Source organism: Lagenorhynchus albirostris, chromosome 1 (genome assembly GCF_949774975.1).
Source record: "Lagenorhynchus albirostris chromosome 1, mLagAlb1.1, whole genome shotgun sequence".
NCBI classification, from domain to species: Eukaryota; Metazoa; Chordata; class Mammalia; order Artiodactyla; family Delphinidae; genus Lagenorhynchus; species Lagenorhynchus albirostris.
Genome location: NC_083095.1, coordinates 49,962,748 through 49,980,894, shown reverse-complemented (window position 1 = coordinate 49,980,894; position 18,147 = coordinate 49,962,748). Strand labels below are relative to the sequence as shown.

General features: G+C 36.4%; 1 protein-coding gene across 1 annotated transcript in view; it reads right to left on the bottom strand.

Annotated features, from left to right (window-relative positions):
• MAP4K5 (mitogen-activated protein kinase kinase kinase kinase 5) overlaps window positions 1-18,147 on the bottom strand; it is a 136,408-nt gene that overhangs the window by 42,841 nt on the left and 75,420 nt on the right. Inside the window, exon 14 of the mRNA XM_060142785.1 lies at window positions 6,947-7,025. Coding sequence (XP_059998768.1) covers window positions 6,947-7,025 — 79 coding nt within the window. The remainder of the gene's footprint in view (window positions 1-6,946; window positions 7,026-18,147) is intronic.

The following is an 18,147-nucleotide window of genomic DNA, read 5'->3' as shown; positions in this document are numbered from 1 at the left end:
GTAAATTATAAAAGGCATAAATACGGAAAGGAAAGAAAGATCTTCAATAATTACATAATCAGCAAATTTCAAGACTTAAAAAATTACCAGAGAAAAATGAGCTCATAAATTTCAATTAAACATACAGTAAAATATCAACTGCATCCATCCATACCAGTATCAATGATTGAAAATAAAAATTTCAATTTCATTTCTTTTATATCAGCATAAACATTTAAGATGTTTTACTTTAACATGTAAGAAAAATATTCCTTAAAAAAAATCAAATTCCTCATGACAAGTCTAAAATTACTACAGCCACGCTTTATGGCAAAGAATGCTAGAGTCTCCAGTATCATTGTTCTGTGTGCAAGAATGGACTCCAAGTTGTTTTGTTTTGCTTTAAAGAAAATCCTGGCAGTACCTTTGGGTGTGTCTTTGGCTTATAAAAATACAAAGATGGGGAGGTCTTCTATTGTACATCCTCATTTATCTCTAAAAGATGTTATTTATTATAGGCATAATAATTATAGGTATAATAAGTAACAGGAATTAGACTTACCCTTTTGCTATAAACAACTACAACATGTAACACAAATACATGTGTGCATACAAGCTATATGAAGCAATTATTTTGAGGCAATGGGTTAACAGATATCACAGGGTTGTAATCCTTGAAAGATGGTGTTAAGATCCCCACTCACCCCTGATTTCTGCGTGGGGCTACTTTCCAAGAAAGTAGAACCCAAAGAGAGAGTTTCACTGGGTGCAGGAAAGAAAGACTATAGTTTGGGGCTGCTTAGGCAGTGGGAATTTGAAGGGCAGAGGGGCAGAAATGAGAAAACTGTGTCTCCTTAGAGCAGTCTTTGGTTGCATACTAAATTGCCCACAAGCGAAGCAAGACTATGCAAGGTATGTCAGAAAAACAGCTAACACAGTGCTGTAAGCTAAATACAAGTTCTAGTGATCACACAGTACCAGGAAAGAAATGAGCTTCCACCCAGAGGAAAGACTTTGCTGAATATTGTAGTAAAACCTGACATAGGCCTTGAAAGGACTGCAATGACCTACCAGTTAATATATGCTTTAAACACTCTAAAATAAAGAGATCAAAATCCAGACACTCAATGTTGTATCACAACATCCAAGATACAATAAAAAAATGAATAAAGAAGTAGAAAAAAAATAAAAATCATAACCAGTTTAAAAAAATACATAGACTCAGAGATGACACATATGTTGAAATTAGCACACAAGGACTTTAAAACATCTATTATAAATATATTCAAGGATTTAAGAGAAAAGATGGACACAATAAGTAAAGAGATGGAAATTATCAGTAGAGAGATAGAAACTATACATGTATGTATATTATATATGTATGTAACCATCCATCCATCGATCCATTTTTCTTCCTATCTATATATCTTATCTATCTATCTCAATGAAAGTCTAGATCCAGAAAATACAATATCTGAAATAAAATTCACTGATGGGCTTAAATAGCAGACTGAACACTACAAAAAAAAAGGTCAATGAACTTAAAATTAGGGCAACAGAAACTAAACTTAAGTATAGAGAACAAAAACATCTTATGTGTGTTTATGGGGGTCAGGGAGAACAGAGCCTCAGTGACCTATGAAACAACATCAAGTGGTCTAACGTGTAACTGGAGTCCCAGAAGGAGAAGAGGGAATCTGGGACAGAAAAACTAAGAAACAGTGTCCCCAATTTGATGAAAAATATCAATTCATTGATCTAAGAAACTCAATAAACACTAAATAGAACAAACAACAAGAAAAATGCACCTAGGCACATCACAGTCAAATTGCTAACAAAGCAACAAACAAAAAAAATCCACAAAAGTTTCAAGGTATAGTACCTATTAAGAATCCAACTGATGCACTTAAATACTTGCTATTTTGTGCCTTTAAAAAAGAATCTGAATTGATGTCATGGATTGTGTTGCAACCTGCAGCTTAAAAAATACCAATGTAGAAGAACATATGGGTATGTTATACTTCAGATAATTTTTCATAAATAGTTTTCCTGACAACAAATACTTTTGTTTTGGTTATTGTATATCTATTTCTAGGATGGATCAAAGGTTGTTTAAAAAGGCTCAACTTTAACAATGGCCAAAAAATGCTGCTTGAGTTTGTGTTTCCTACCTGGGAGAGCTCTAATTACTTACCTAGTAAACACTCACTTCTCTAGAACTGTTACTAAGGAGATTTGTGAGACAATACATCTCAAAATCTCTATCACCTTTATCATTGCCGTCTTCACATGAAATAAAAAGGGACAAATGGAATTTTCAAACTTAAGTTGGGTAAACTTTCAGAAATTCTTAGATCTCCTTAGCCTAAAGTAGGTTTTGCTTCTTTATTTGTTTGGCTTGAAAGAAAATGAGGTCAATTCCCTAGGAGCCCATTAACTCTCTCCCAATGAACCCAAAACTGAGCGTCTTATACATCTGGGAATACTGCCCCCAACTCCAGTTTCTACATTATTACAGACTAATACAGCTGAGACTTGTACAGTACACACAGTTTTATACTCAAACATGTCCAAGAAGTGTTTCCTCTGAATAAACTTTTCATTTAGAACTCAGAAACTGCCTTCTGGAAAATTTCTCTCTAATCTCAATAAATAGAATCTTGCCAGGTACTGTTAACAACTAACACGACAGTAGAACAGGGTGATGATTCTTGTATTCCTGTCTCTTAATTATAGAGACATGGGCCAATTTAAATCAGTGCAAGATTGTCTTAGTAGGACATCTCAAACTGGAGATGAAAAAAAATCTTCAGAAATAGATGACTGCAAAAATCAGTTTCTACACAAGTCTACTGAATCTAGCTGATGACAATACGAAATGAATCATTTGCCCAAGACCCATGGAAAAAGATGACCGAAGACACTGATTATCATACTTTAATGTGCATACTATAGCTCTTGAGCTACATTTTTTCTTCCTTTGCCAGTTGAAACTTTTGGATTGTTGACAGACTTGTTACCTCCTAATCATGATACCTGTAGAGTCTTTATTCTTAATACTGCTCTGTGTAACCTTAGTGAGTCCTTGGTATGAGTCCAAATACCTGGCTAAAATTTACTTGTGAGTCAGCTAAAATCCTACACTTAAACTGACAGTTGGGTAGTCATTTTCTTTGTTGATACCTCTCATATCCCTTTGGTGCCAATTCTTTGTAATTAGTTGGCTTCCTAGGTAACTGTGAAACCGAACAGGACCCTATGGGGCTCCTGGGCACGGAAGCCTTTCTGTCCCTTCTCTTGACTCCAGCCTCCATGACCTTCCTTGAATTCCAAAGGGCAGAATCGAACTGTTGCTAATCCCGGAAGGGATGCAAAGACAAGGGAGGCGCAGCCAGGGGACAATAGTGCAGCCTTGGGGCAGGGTCCTGGTTCCACCTCAAGGGATACACATAACAATGCCTTTAAGCTATTTTAAGAGGTCAGCATTCTTCATACCAGAGAAAGACCACCTGAGGCTACATTAAAAGAACCAGAGAAACTCATCAAGATTACCTTGGCCAGATTAGAAGAGTGGAGGCCCTTCACATACTCTAATCTTATCAGCAACGCCACCCTTGAACGGTTGTTATAAAACTCCTCATCAAATCCTCCCAGGTTGGAACACACACTTTTTAGGGGCAGGAGCCCTCTCTGTCGCCCTTTGCCTGGCAAAGCAATAAAGCTATTCTTCTCTACTTCACTCCAAACTCTGTCTCCGAGATTCGATTTGGCACCAGTGCACAGAGGCCGAGCTTTCGGCATCAACTGGACTCAACCAAAAGGTGACTTTTCAGATGAAAACTTTTTTTTAAAAAAAAATAGGGAATTTAGGTAACACACCCATATCTGGATCAGAATAAGAAAGTAATCTGCCTTGCTATTCATCAGACTGGAAGGACAGACACAAATCCAAATGCAAAGTCAAGAAGAAACAATGTTTCTCCCAAGGATATGCTGCATATGTAAAGTATCACATGATGACCTCCCCACTCTGAATTGCCAATGCTATCTTACTGAGAAACATCATTCTCCAAAATCACAGACTGTCAGAAACTTTGCTGTATGAAATCATATTCATTAAAATGAACCATTCCATTCTTGCCTGGAAGATTTAAGTCAGTGAGAGAGAAGCAGCCTCAGTTTCCAACATACATACAGAGCTTCAAATAAAGGGGTTACTGAATACAACATTCCAAGTTTCCAAGGAAACAGGCTTCTGAGTCTATTTTTACAGTATAGACTCTTTCATACACATCCCTACTTTGCTTTAAGTTTTCACCTAAATTTCACTTGAACTCCACTTTTTCCAAAAACGCTCTAACTCTTCTTCTCCTGTTTAATGAGATGTTCCATGGTTCCTCTGGTATGTGTTCTCCCTCATTGCAAGGAGTCAATAAACCTGACTTTGTTGCACTATACATTTGTCCCTGGTGGTCTTAGATCAGGCCAGGATCATCATAATTAGTTATATCAACTAAAAACACATAGTAAGGATGATTATAATAATCCTAATAGCCCCAAACTGGAAACAAATCAAATGCCTGTCAAGTAAAGAATGGATAAATTGTGGTATAATCATACAATGAAATACTACATTACAATGAAAACAACAAACTATTATTGCTACACATGACACGAATGACTCTCACAGACATAATGTTGAGCAAAAGAAATCAGGCAAAAAAGGTGCATATTGGTTTATCCTATTTATCTTAAGATCAAAATCAGGTAAAAACCAATCTACAGTGACAGAGATCAGAATAGTGATTAGCCTGGGCAGTGGGAGGGCAGGGGGATACAGGAAGATGGAAGGGTATTGATTGTGAAGGAGCATGAGGAAGCCTTCAGAGATTCTGATAATGTTTTATATCTTGATCTGGGTGGTAGTTTCATGAGTGTATACAAATTTAAAAATTCATTGTGCAGTACACTTCAGCATTTTACTATATGTAAGTTATCAGATCAATGTAAAAAACTGAAACAAAAAACTAAGAATAGAACTAACTAGGTATGTATGAAATCTATCAAACAAACAAAAACAAAACTATAAAACAATCCTGATGGACACAGAAGAAGACTTGGGAGAATTTAAAGATAAATCGACCAATAAAATGAACTTCAATTCTACTGTCTTCTGTCTGGTACATGAAGCACATAGGACTCACTCCATGAAGATATTAGTACTCCAGACACTTGTAAGTTAGTGTACAAATTTATGAGATCTCAGTAAAAACACTGATTTTTTTTAACTTGGTAAGCTGATTCTTACATTTATGTAGGGAAAATATAATAGCCAAATATCATAACAGAAAAGGACAGCAACATGGTGTTTGTGTGTGTGTTTGTGTGGAGGGGGTGAGGGACAGTAGGAGGAGGATTATTTCTATCACACTTTAACAGGTATTATAAAGATAGTAATCAGAAGTATGAGACCAGCACAGGACTAGGTATGTTAATGTAACAGAATAGAATTTCCAGAAAAAGCCCTAAAATATATGTGGCAATTTAGTACATAATAAAGATGGCATATCAAATCTATTAGCAAAAATATCAAGTTTTTAATAAATAGCATTGAGGCAAATGGGTAGATATTTAGAATGAAGTTGAATTCATATTTCATACCTTCTACCAAATAAGTTAATACCTTATATCAAACATTTAAATATTAAAAACATGAGACTGTAAAAATACAAGAAGAAACAATAGGAAAATCCTTTCATAACCTTAAAATCAGGAAGACCTTACTAAATATGACACAGAAGACAAAAGCTATACAAGAAAAGATACACTTAGACTACACTAATTGAATACTATACAGCTGCATAAAATAAACACAATAGCTTTTAATGGAATATAACTTTGCTACTTTTCTGTCTGGTATTGGAAGCCCAGAGAGTTCACTGGGGATTATATAAGAAGATAGCATAAGAACATATCAGCAATCTGGGACTAACAAACACAGAAAATGTCGAATTATTGGTGTAACTTTGAAAAGATCTGACTAAAACAACTGATATGGGAAGGACATTCTAACTCTCCAATGACCTAGATTTCCAAAGCTGTATCCAGAAAGCTAGAAATGTCTGGTTTCAAAAAAACAAAATGCTCATCTGCAATAATTCTAATTAGCCTAAATATATAATAAATTATCTTCCTCCATTGTGGTTTATAATTTTTATTTATGGCTTATTTTAATGTAAACTACTTTAAATCTCTTTTGAAACAATTATGCGTTTAAGTCAATATACTTATACCTAAAAATTCTTTGCAAATCTGTTCTTCCAAATTAATGTGGCTAAAATGACAAATATTGTTAATATAAAATTTTTGTCAATGATTTATAGAATAAAAATCAATTTCCCCCTTTAAATATGCACTTTAGAAAATATTCACCTTATTGTTAACTTGACTTAAAAAACTGAAACCAACCCAAAGGCCCAATAATAGGAGCTACAATACATCAACTCAATAAAAGAGAATAAAACCATTAAACATAATGGTTACAAAGCCTAGGAGAATACATAGAAAATACTTTTGACTATGTTAAGCAAAATTTTATGTATAGTATAAATTCAGTCATGTAAAACTATACGTGAAGAAACATGAAGGAAATTCAGCAAAATATTATCTGTGGGCTGGTGTTGGGTGACATGATTATGGGCAATGTTAATTTTCTACTTTTTTCCTCTTGCAAATTTTCTGCAATAGACATATATTGACTTTATAATTAGAAAATTAAAACTATTTAATTATAAAACCAAGAGAATTCCATTACAAGCCAGAAAAGCAGCCTTTATTTTTGAGGTATCCTGTTATGTTAAAGTATGTAGCCACAGTTAGTGAGACTTTATTATTCCAAAAAATTCCATAAGAACACCCAGCTCAACCCTCCAAAACCACCAATTGAAAATGTATACCAAACACATACAATTTATTTCTGAAGCTGTCCGTTCAGCTCTGGCATTCCTGTTCGTAGATCTAATGGTATGACGAATGATTGCATGGGGCTGTGAATATAAACATAATACATATACTTTAAAAAAATTCAGTGACCAAGTTAGAAGGTCAAACTTTCTCTTTTTAATTAAATTATTATTTATTGACAAGCATGACTACTTACTAATAAATTGTAAGATAAATATTTTTAAAAATGAACACTAAGGTACTTTAAAAGTGTATTCATTTAGTCCATGTTTATACTGTATAAAATACTGAAGAGATGCAAAGAAAATCAGATGGAAATGTTACCTTCAAAAGAGCTTATACTCTAAGAAGATAAGACACACAAACACTTATAAGATTAGAAAATGATAAGTGGCATTCATTAAGATTACTATTAATGCCCAGGGGAAGAAGAAACGACTTTCACCTGAAAGGGTAAAGAAATTCTTCATGACAAAGCTGTAATCTTATGTGAGGCCTAGAAGGACAAGTAGGCATTGAATGTGCAGCAAGGCGGGAAAAGCATTTTAGACAGCACAAAGAATATGAACAAAGTGATACAAGAAAAAAGGGAAATTGTGGAGTGTTTAGGGGAATTGGAGTTGGTTATTGTTTGACTACAGTGAACATTAAGTGAAGAGATGACAAAGCTGGAAAGACAGACTTGAGGATGAGCCACATCATGAAAGGCTCTGAATGTCTTGGCAAAAGAATTTATTGGAGATTCTACAGAAAGGGAGTGCCGTCACAAGAGTCAGCTTTAAGAGTAACCTGATTAAGTATGTAAGAGGGTATGGAGGGAAGAAATACTATATGGAGGGAGACTGAGTAAGAGTATTGTAGTAAACTAAGGGAGAAAGCTTACCACTTCCACCCTTTTGTATAAGCTCCTGATCTTTTGAAACAATGCCTTCAGCTCAACCCCTATCTACCAAATTTCTGATGACTCATTCTCATTCACTGATGACTCGGACAGGGGCTCAGATGTCTTTTTCTCTACTTTAAGACCCACCATCATACCAAAGGACTTCAAAAGACCATTGCTCTGGATTTAAGTTTTCTGACCTTATCTCTGAAGACCTCCTACCATACTTCAATGCACTCTACACTACTAAAATCATATCCTGGACTCTGTCATCCGCTCTGATATATGAATTCACATAATACTCCAAACTTCTCATCCTTTGAACTTACTCTCTCATTTACTCCAATAATTTTTAAATGCTCACACTGAAATCTCAAGTCCATCCATCCATTACTTTCTCACTCTCCACATGCATTTCTCCGATCTTCACTTTTTTTCCTATCCAGTTTAGAGTTGGTGGCCCATAATTTCAAGCAATCTCTTGCATATATCCTAAATTTGATTTGCCTCCCCTCCCCAACCCCTGCCATCCTTCTGTACAATGGTATACCAAAATGACAACCCTGGAAGACTTAAACTAACTACCTTTGGTTAATATCTGAAGTACCAATCACTGCTGGAGGAAAATTACACATTGAAAATTAATCTCACCTGAGCCTTCAAGTTTGCCCACAAACACTTCTCTAGTCATTTAACCCATCCATTCTCCTCAATTACTATTTCATAGCTTCACCACACTTTTCAAACCCACCTCCTCCACACTTTCAGGAGACGACATTGCCACCTAGCTCACAAAGAAAACAGAAATCAAATAGAAGATAACTTCTAGCTATACTCTCAAACTATCTTCCTCTTTAATGCAAAGAAAGAAGTATTTTTCTTTTTTTGTTACTCTGAAATATATTTAACGCACAATATTATTTTAGCTTCTGATGTACTATAGATTTGACATTTGTATACATTAAGAGGTGATCACCACTATAAGTGTAGTAACCATCTGTCCCCATACAAAATTAATATTACTGACCATATTCCTTATGCTGTGTATAATAACCCTGTGACTTAATTATTATATTACTGGAGGTCTGTACCTCTTAATACCCTTCACCTATTTTGCCCATACCCACAAGCCTCCCTTCTGGCAAACACCTGTTTCTTCTCTGTATCTGAGTCTGTTTTCATTTTATTTTGTTTTGCTTTTTAGATTCCACATATAAATGAGATCATGTGGTATCTGTCTTTGTCTGACTTATTTAATTAGCATAATAGCTTCTAGATCCATCCCTGTTGTCAAAAATGAGATTTCATTTTTAATGGCTAAGTGATATTCCACTGTATATAGATACACCATATCCTCTTTATCCATTAAGTTGCTTCCATATGTTGGCTACTGTGAGTAATGTTGGTACATGTATCTTTTCAAATTAGTGTTTTTGTTTTCTCCAGGTAAATACCTAGAAATGAAATTGCTAGATAATATGGCAGTTCTGTTTTTAATTTTTTGAGGAACCTCCATACTGTTTTCCATAGTGGATGCACCAATTTAGAATCCCACCAGCAATAACACAAGGATTCCCTTTTTTTCCACACCAGTGTCAACACTTGTTATTTGCAGTCTTCTTAATGCTAGCCATTCTGACAAGCGTGAGGTGATAGCTCACTGCAGTTTTGATTTGCATTTCCCTTATGATTAGTGATGTTGGGCATTTTTCATGTGTCTATTGGCCATCTGTGTGTCTTCTTTGGAAAAAATGTCTAGTCATGTCCTCTGCCCATTTTTTATTTGGGTTGTTTTTCTTTTGATATTCAGTTGTATGAGTTCTTGGTATATTTTGGATATTAACCCCTTATCAGGATATATCATTTGCAAATATCTTCTCCCATTCAGTAGGTGACATTTTCGTTTTGTTGAGTTTTCTTTGCTGTGCAAAAAACTTTTTAGTTTGATGTGTCCCATGTTTATTTTTGCTTTTGTTTCCCTTGCCTGAGGAGACATATACAAAAAAATATTGCTAAGACTGATGTCAAAGGCCATACTACATATGTTCTTTTTCTAGGAGTTTTATGGTTTCAGGTCTTAGGTTTAAGTGTTTAATCCATTTTGAGTTATTTTTTGTATATGATATAAGAAAGTAGTCCGGCTTGCTACTTTTGCATGTAGCTGTCCAGTTTTCCCAATACTATTTATTGGGAGTATACCACTGTATATTCTTGCCTCCTTTGTCATAGATTAATTGCCCATATAAATGTGGGTTTATTTCTGGGCTCTCTATTTTGTTTCATTGATCTATATGTCTGTGGTAGTGCCAGTACCACACGATTTTGATTACTGTAGCTTTGTGGTACAGTTTGAAATCAGGGAGTCTGCTTCCTCCAGCTCCATTTTTCTTCTTCAAGTTGCTTTGGCTATTTGGGGTCTTTTGTGTTTCCATACAAATTGTAGAATTGTTTGTTCCAGTTCTGTGAAGAATGCCATTGGTATTCTGATAGCGATTGCACTGAATGTGCAGACTGCCTTGGGCAATATGGTCATTTTAACAATATTAATTCTTCCAATCCATGAGCACAGTATATTTTTCCTTTTTTTTTTTTTTTTTTTTGGCTGTGCCATGTGGGATCTCAGTTCCCCGACCAGGGGTCAAACCCATGTCTCCTCCATTGGGAGCACAGAGTCTTAACCACTGGACTGCCAGGTAAGTCCCTATTCTTTCTGATGCAACTATAAATGGGACTGTTTCCTTAATTTCCCTGATAGCTCATTTTTAGTGTATAGAAATGCAACAGATCTCTGTATATTAATTTTGTATCCTGCAACTTTACTGAATTCATTTATTAGTTCTAACAGTTGTTGTTTTTCTTTTTTTACTGCATCTTTAGGATTTTCTATATGTACTATCACGTTATATGCAAACAGTGACAGTTTTACTTCTTCTATTCCAATTTGGACTCCTTTTACTTATGTTTCTTGTCTAACTGCTATGGCTAGGACTTCCAATACTATACTGAATAAAAGTGGTAAGAGTGAGCAACCTTGCCTTGTTTTTGATCTTAGAGGAGATACTTTTAGCTTTCCACTGTTGAGCATGATGTTGGCTGTAGTTTTGTCATATAGCACCTTTATTATGTTGGGTATGTTCCCTTTATACACACTTTGATGAGAGTTTTTAACATAAATGGATGTTGAACTTTGTCAAAACTTTTTTCTGCCATCTACTGAGATGATCATGATTTTTGTTCTTCAATTTGTTAATGTGGTGTCTCACATGGATTTATTTGTGGATACTGAACCATTCTTGTATCTCTGGGATAAATCCCACTTGATCATAGTATTGTACTGTATTATTGTACATTGTATTGTATCATTCTTTTAACGTATTGTTGAATTCGATTTGGTCATATTTTGTTGAGGATTTTTACATCTATGTTCATCAGTGATATTGGCCTGTAACTTACTCTTCTTCTTTTTTTTTTTGTGGTGTTCTTGTCTGATTCTAGTATCAGGGTGATGCTGGCCTTGTAAAAACAATTCACAAGCATTCCTTCCTCTGCAATTTTTTGGAATAGTTTGAGAAGGATAGCTATTAACTCTTCTCTAAAAGTTGGGTAGAATTCACCTGTGAAACTGGTACTGGACTTTTGGAAGTTTATTGTATTACTGATCCTATTTCCTTAATGGTAATCCATCTCTTCTTATTTTCTATTTCTTCCTGATTCAGTCTTGGGAGTTTGTACGTCTCTAGAAATTTATCCATTTCTTCTAAGTTGTCCATTTTATTGGTGTATAATTGTTTGTATTATTTGCTTATGATTCTCTCGATTATCTGTTGTGTCAGTAGTAACTTCTTTTCATTTATGATTTTATTTGGATCCTCTCTCTTTTCTTCTTGATGAGTCTGGCTAAAGGTTTATCAATTTATCTTTTCAAAGAACCAACTCTTAGTTTCATTGTTCTTTTCCATTTTTTTTAAGTTTCTATTTCAGTTATATCTGCTCTGATCTTTATTATTTCTTTCCCTCTACTAACTTTTGGTTTTGTTTGTTCTTCTTTTTCTAGTTCCTTTAGGTGTATGGTCAGATGTTTGAGATTTTTCTTGTTTCCTGAGGTAGACATCTATCTCTAAAAACTTCCCCTTTAGACTGCTTTTGCTGAATGCCATAGATTTTGGATGGATGGTTGTGTTTCTATTTTCATTTGTCTCCAGTTATTTTTTGATTTCCTCTTTGGTTTCTTCAGTGACCCATTGGTTAGTTAAGAGCATATTATTTAGCCTCCACATGTTTGTGTTTTTTGTAGTTTGTTTCTTGTAGTTGATTTCTGGTTTCATACTATTGTGGCGAGAAAAAATGCTTGGTATGATTTCAATCTTAAATTTATTGAGCCTTGTTTTGTAGCTTACCATGTGATCTATCCTGGAGAAGGTAGCAGTTGAAAGCATATATACTTTGCTGCTTTTGGATAGAATGTTCTATTTTATCTATTAAGTTCATCTGATCTAATGTGTCATTTAAAGCCAGTGTTTCCTTCTTTCTGGATCTTCTGTCCATTGATGTAAGTGGTGTACTAAATTCCCCTACTATTATTGTGTTACTGTCAATTTCTCCCTTTATATTTATTAACATTTGCTTTATATATTGAGGTGCTCCTATTGGGTGCATATATATTTACAATTGTTGCATCTTCTTGGACTGATCTCTTGATCACTGTGTAATGTCCTTCTTTGGCTCTTGCTACAGTCTTTGTTTTAAAATTTATTTTGTCTAATATAAGCATTGCTACAGCTTTTTACAGATTTCCATTTGTATGGAATACCTTTTCCCATCCCGTTACTCAGTCTGTGTGTGTCTTTAGACCTGAAGTGAGTCTCTTGTAGGCAGTATATATAGGGGTCTCATTTTTGGGTCCATTCATCCATCCTGTCTTTTTTTTTTTTATTTCTTTAAAAAACTTTTATTTATTTTTATTTTTGGCTGCACGCGGGCTTTCTCTAGTTGCAGCGAGTGGGGGCTGCTCTTTGTTGCAGTGCGCAGGCTTCTCATTGTAGTGGCTTCTCTTGTTGTACAGCACGGGCTCTAGGTGTGTGGGCTTGAGTAGTTGTGGCACGTGTGCTCAGTAGTTGTGGCTTGCAGGCTCTAGAGCGCAGGCTCAGTAGCTGTGGTGCACAGGCTTAGTTGCTCCGAGGCATGTGGGATCTTCCTTAACCAGGGCTCGAACCCATGTCCCCTGCATTGGCAGGCGGATTCTTAACCACTGCAGCACCAGGGAAGCCCTCAATGTCTTTTGAATGGAGCATTTAGTCCATTTACACTTAAAGTAATTATTGATAGGTATGTATGTGTTGCCATCTTGTTAATTGTTTTCTGGTTGTTTTTGTAGTTCTTTTTTGTTCCTTTCTTCTTTTGCTCTCTTACCTTGTGATTTAATTACTAGTGTTACGTTTGGATTCCTTTCTCTTTGTTTAGGGTGTATTTATTATAGGTTTTTGGTTTGGGGTTACCATGAGGTTCACAGATAACAACAACAACAACAACAACAACACACACACACACACAAAATTATTTTAACCTGATGATCTCTCAAGCTCAAACACATTCTAACAACCCTGAATTTTTACCCCCTACCTCTGCCTCATGTTTAATGCTTTTTTGACATCATGTTTTACATCTTTTTTGTTTTGTGAATACCTTAACTATTTACTGTGGATATAGATGATTTTACTACTTTTATTTTTTAACTTTCATACTAGCTTTATGAATGACTGGTCTACTACCTTTACTATATGTTTGCCTTTGCCAGTGAGATTCTTCCATTTGTAATTTTGGTATTTCTAATAGTGGTCTTTTCTTTTTCACTTAGAGAAGTCCCTTTAACATTCTTTGAAAGCTGGTTTAGTGGTGTTGAACTCTCTTAGTTTTTGCTTGTCTGTAAAACTCTTTCTCTCTCCTTCAAAACTGAATGATAGCCTTGCCAAGCAGAGTGTTCTTTGTTGTAGGTTTCTTCCTTTATCACTTTGGATTTAATGTGTCACTCCCTTCTGACCTGCAGAGTTTCTGCTGAAAAGTCAGCTGAGAATCTTATGGACGTTCCCTTGTACATATCTAGTTGCTTTTCTCTTGCTGTTTTTAAGATTCTCTGTCTTCAGTTTTTTTTTTTTTTTTTTGTGGTATGCGGGCCTCTCACTGTTGTGGCCTCTCCCGTTGCAGAGCACAGGTTACGGACGCACAGGCTCAGCGGCCATGGCTCATGGGCCTAGCCACTCTGCGGCATGTGGGATCTTCCCAGACCGGGGCACGAACCCGTGTCCCCTGCGTCGGCAGGCGGACTCTCAACCACTGTGCCACAAGGGAAGCCCTCTATCTTCAATTTTTGCCATTTTTATTATAATAGGTCTTGGTATGAACCTTGGTTTCTCTTTCTTTTTCCAAGTTAGGAAAGTTTTCAGCTATTATTTCTTCAAATAAGTTCTCTGCTCTTTCCCTCTTTTCTTCTTCTGGGATCCCTAGAATGTGAATGTTAGTACACTTGATATTGTCTCAGGGGTCTCTTAAACCGCCCTTTTAAAAAATTCTTTTCTCTTTTTCCTCTTCAGCTTAGGTGATTTCCACTACTCCTTCTTCCAGTTCACTGATCTGTTCCTCTATATAACCAAATCTATTATTATTTCTTTCTAGTGTGTTTTTAATTTCAGTTATTGTATTCTTCAGCTCTGTTTGGTTCTCCTTTATATTTTCTAACTCTTTATTAAAATTCTTACTGTGTTCTTCCATCCCTCTCCTGCGTTCATTGAGAATCTTTACAATTATTACCTTAAACTCTTTATCAGTAGACTGTGTAACATAGTCCTCTGCCTCTGTTTGCCTAGTTCTCTGTGTTTATTTGTAAGTATTAGGTAGATCAGCTATGTTTCCTGAATTTGGGAGGAGCGGCCTTATGTAAGAGACATCCTATGGGATCCAACAGCACACCCCTCTGGGCAGCAGAGCTATATGCTCTAGGGATGCCCCCTATGTGGGCTGTGTGGGTCCTTCTGTTGTGGCAAGGCTGACCACTGTGGGTGTGCTGGTGGGTAGGCATGGCCTCTGGCCCAGTTGGTTGCTAGGGCCTTACTGGTGCAGGGTCCCAGGGCTGCTGCTGGTCTCCTGGTGGGCAGGGCCAGGTTCAAAGGCAGCTAGCTATGGGGATCAGGGAAGCTCAGGGTTGGTGCCAGCACACTGGTGGGCAGATAAGCCCCCAGCACTAATAGGGTAGTGGGAGGACTCCAAAATGGTGGTTGTCAGCATTGATGTCCTAGTGGTAGAAGAAACTCTCAAATACAGCTGTCACCATCTATATCTTTAGGGGGACTACCAGTTGTCTCCTGCCACTCCAAGAGGTTCTGCAAGATCAGCAGGTGGGTTCCTTTCAAATTACTGGCTCTGTGCTAGGATTTGGACTATGTGAGATTTTGCACATGCCTCATAAGAGCAGAGTCTCTGTTTCCTACAGCCCTCTGGCTCTCTTGTATGCAAGCCCAGGATGGCCTTCAAAGACAGATGTTTTGGGGCCCCACCTTCCCAGTGCAGGACCCTTCAGCTGGGGAGCCCAACACAGGGCTCAGATGCTTCACTCCTTGGGGAGAACATCTGCAATTGTAATTATCCTCCTGTTTGTGGGTCACCTACCCAGGGAGGTGGGTCTTGACTATACCATGTCTCCACCTCTCCTACCCATCTCACTGTGGTTCCTTATTTATGTCTTCAGTTGTGGAAAGTCTTTTATGCTAGTCTTCAGGTCATTCTCATAGATAGTTGAAATTTGGTGTGGCCACTGGAGGAGGTGAGCTCAAGGTCTTCAAGGCACCATCTATGCCACATTTCCCAAGAAAGCCTTTCAAGAAGTGTTTCTTTAAGATCAAATCCCTCGTTATAATCTAGATCTCACCTTCTCCTTTCTTTTCAAGGACTTTGCCTATTCACCTTGCTTCTTGACTCTTCTATCTCTAACTATTGGATCCTTTTCACAAGCATCCTGTTTAAACTTTTTTGCCCCATATAAAAAAAAAATCAATCAATCAATAGCCAAAAAATAGAGACAGAAGACAGACAAATCCACTGTCAACTCATTTTCCTCCAACTACTGCTCTATCTTATACCCCTCTTTCACAACTGAATTTCATAAATATATTTATTTTTCAAACCACTCCAGCCTAGCTTTACCTCTAGTATTTTTATATTATCCTTTTTTAAAAATAATTATTTATTTATTTGGCTGCATTGGGTCTTAGCTGTGGCACGCCGGATCTTCATTGCAGCACGTGCATTCTTTCGTTGCAGCACTCAGGCTTCTACCTAGTTGTGGCGCCCAGGCTCTAGAGCACATAGGTTCTCTAATTGTGGCACGCGGACTCTAAAGTGCACAGGTTCAGCAGTTGTGGCATGCAGGTTTAGTTGCCTTGCGGCATGTGGGATCTTAGTTCCCTGACCAGGGATGGAACCCACGTCTCCCACATTGGAAGGTGGATTCTTAATCACTGGACCACCAGGGAAGTCCCTAAATTATCCCTTTAAAGTAATCAAACACCAACACCTAAATCCAAAGGTTTCTTTAATGTAACTTCTAGGCAGTATTCTTGTTGAAACTTTCGTACTGTCTTTTAATGTTCTTTATTAATCCTTTGCCATTCCTCTTTGGGTACCAGATTTTTTAATTTTGGGGAGGAATTTCCCCCAAAAGCTGTCCTAGGCCTTCTTCTCATTCTACATGCTTCCCTTGGATGATCACATTTACTCTTTAAGGTATCAACTACAACCATTATATCTAATAACTCTCAAATTTATATCTCTAGTCCAAACTTTTCTCCCCAAGCTATAACCACATATCTAACTCCTAATAAGACTTCTCCATTTGGAAATCTGGTGCAACATTAAAATCACCATATACAAAACTGAACTCACCTTTCTTCCCAAATCTGATCTTTAGTATTTCTATCTCAACAAGTGGCACTCTTATATCCACCCAGCTGTTCAAGTCAAAATCTGGGAGTAACCCTTTTATCATGCCCCTCCCTCATTTCTACATCCAATCACCAACTCTCTCATATAATTCTTTAATTAGTTCACTTTTTCCATCTTTTCCCTACCATCCTATTACAAAACATCAGCATCTATATCCTGGATAACTTCAACAGTCTCTTAAGAGGACTTTAGGAATGAAAACACCACTCTGAAGTCAGAGATCTTTAAAGAAAAAAAAATGCACATCTGATTACATCACTCCCTTACCCTTTAACAGTTTCTACTGCCCTTAAAGCCCCATTTCTTTTCATTTGAAATGTCTAGCTTTGTGACCTAATCTCCCACCAAATTCCTTCCTTGTTTTCTGCTCTAACAGACTTACTCTTCTTTAATTCCTCAAGTATACCACACTCTCTCTTATCACTAGGGCTTTCAAACATGCTATTCTTCCTTTTGCTCAGAACACTTCTGACTGGTCTTTTCTTTTAATTACTATTTATCCTTCAGGCTTTCATCTTACATATTGTTTCTACAGTGAGTCCTTTCCTGTCCCTAAAATACGCCTGCATAGCACCCTGTCTTTCCCTTTTTGTAACAGTTATCACACTTGTAAATTATTTGTTGGTATTTCTAAGTTTCCTTTGAGACCATTCTGTAAGTTCTTTGAAGACTGGGATCATGTCAATCTCACCCACTATTGTGTCTCCAACTGCCTGGAACAAGGTTTTGCATTTCAAGGACTAAAAATTATGGTGATATCATTAAACAGAAATAGAGAATTCCAAATGTAAGAGTGGATTTAGGAAGCCTGGCAAAATTGTGTGGGGAATGAAAGAGGAGTTTGGTTATTTACATAACCAGTGAAACACTAATTGAGGAATCAAGTAATATCTAATGCTTCATTTAAACTAAAACAATTTGAACAATTTTGAGTTTTTAAGAGATTAAAATCTTATTATTACAAGTCTGCAAATGATGGTTTAAGTAAAAAGAAATCTATGTATGGCTGGTTTATTTAATATTTTCAATTAAAGTTCACTTAACATTCAATAAAATATTCACTGGGTACCTTACGACATGACAAGACTATGTTATATACTAGACAATGATTAGTTTGTAAAGACTGTTTAATGACAATTTCTATTAAGTATATATATAGAAATGATGGTATATTAACTAAGAGTAGGTTCTAAAGTCAGTTTGCCTGGATCCAAATCCTGGTTCCACTAGTTGCTAGGCATATGATCTCAGGCAAATGAAATTACTTCTATTCTTTCTCCTTCATTTCTTATTTGTAAAATGGGGATAGTAATAGTACATATTGCCAAGGA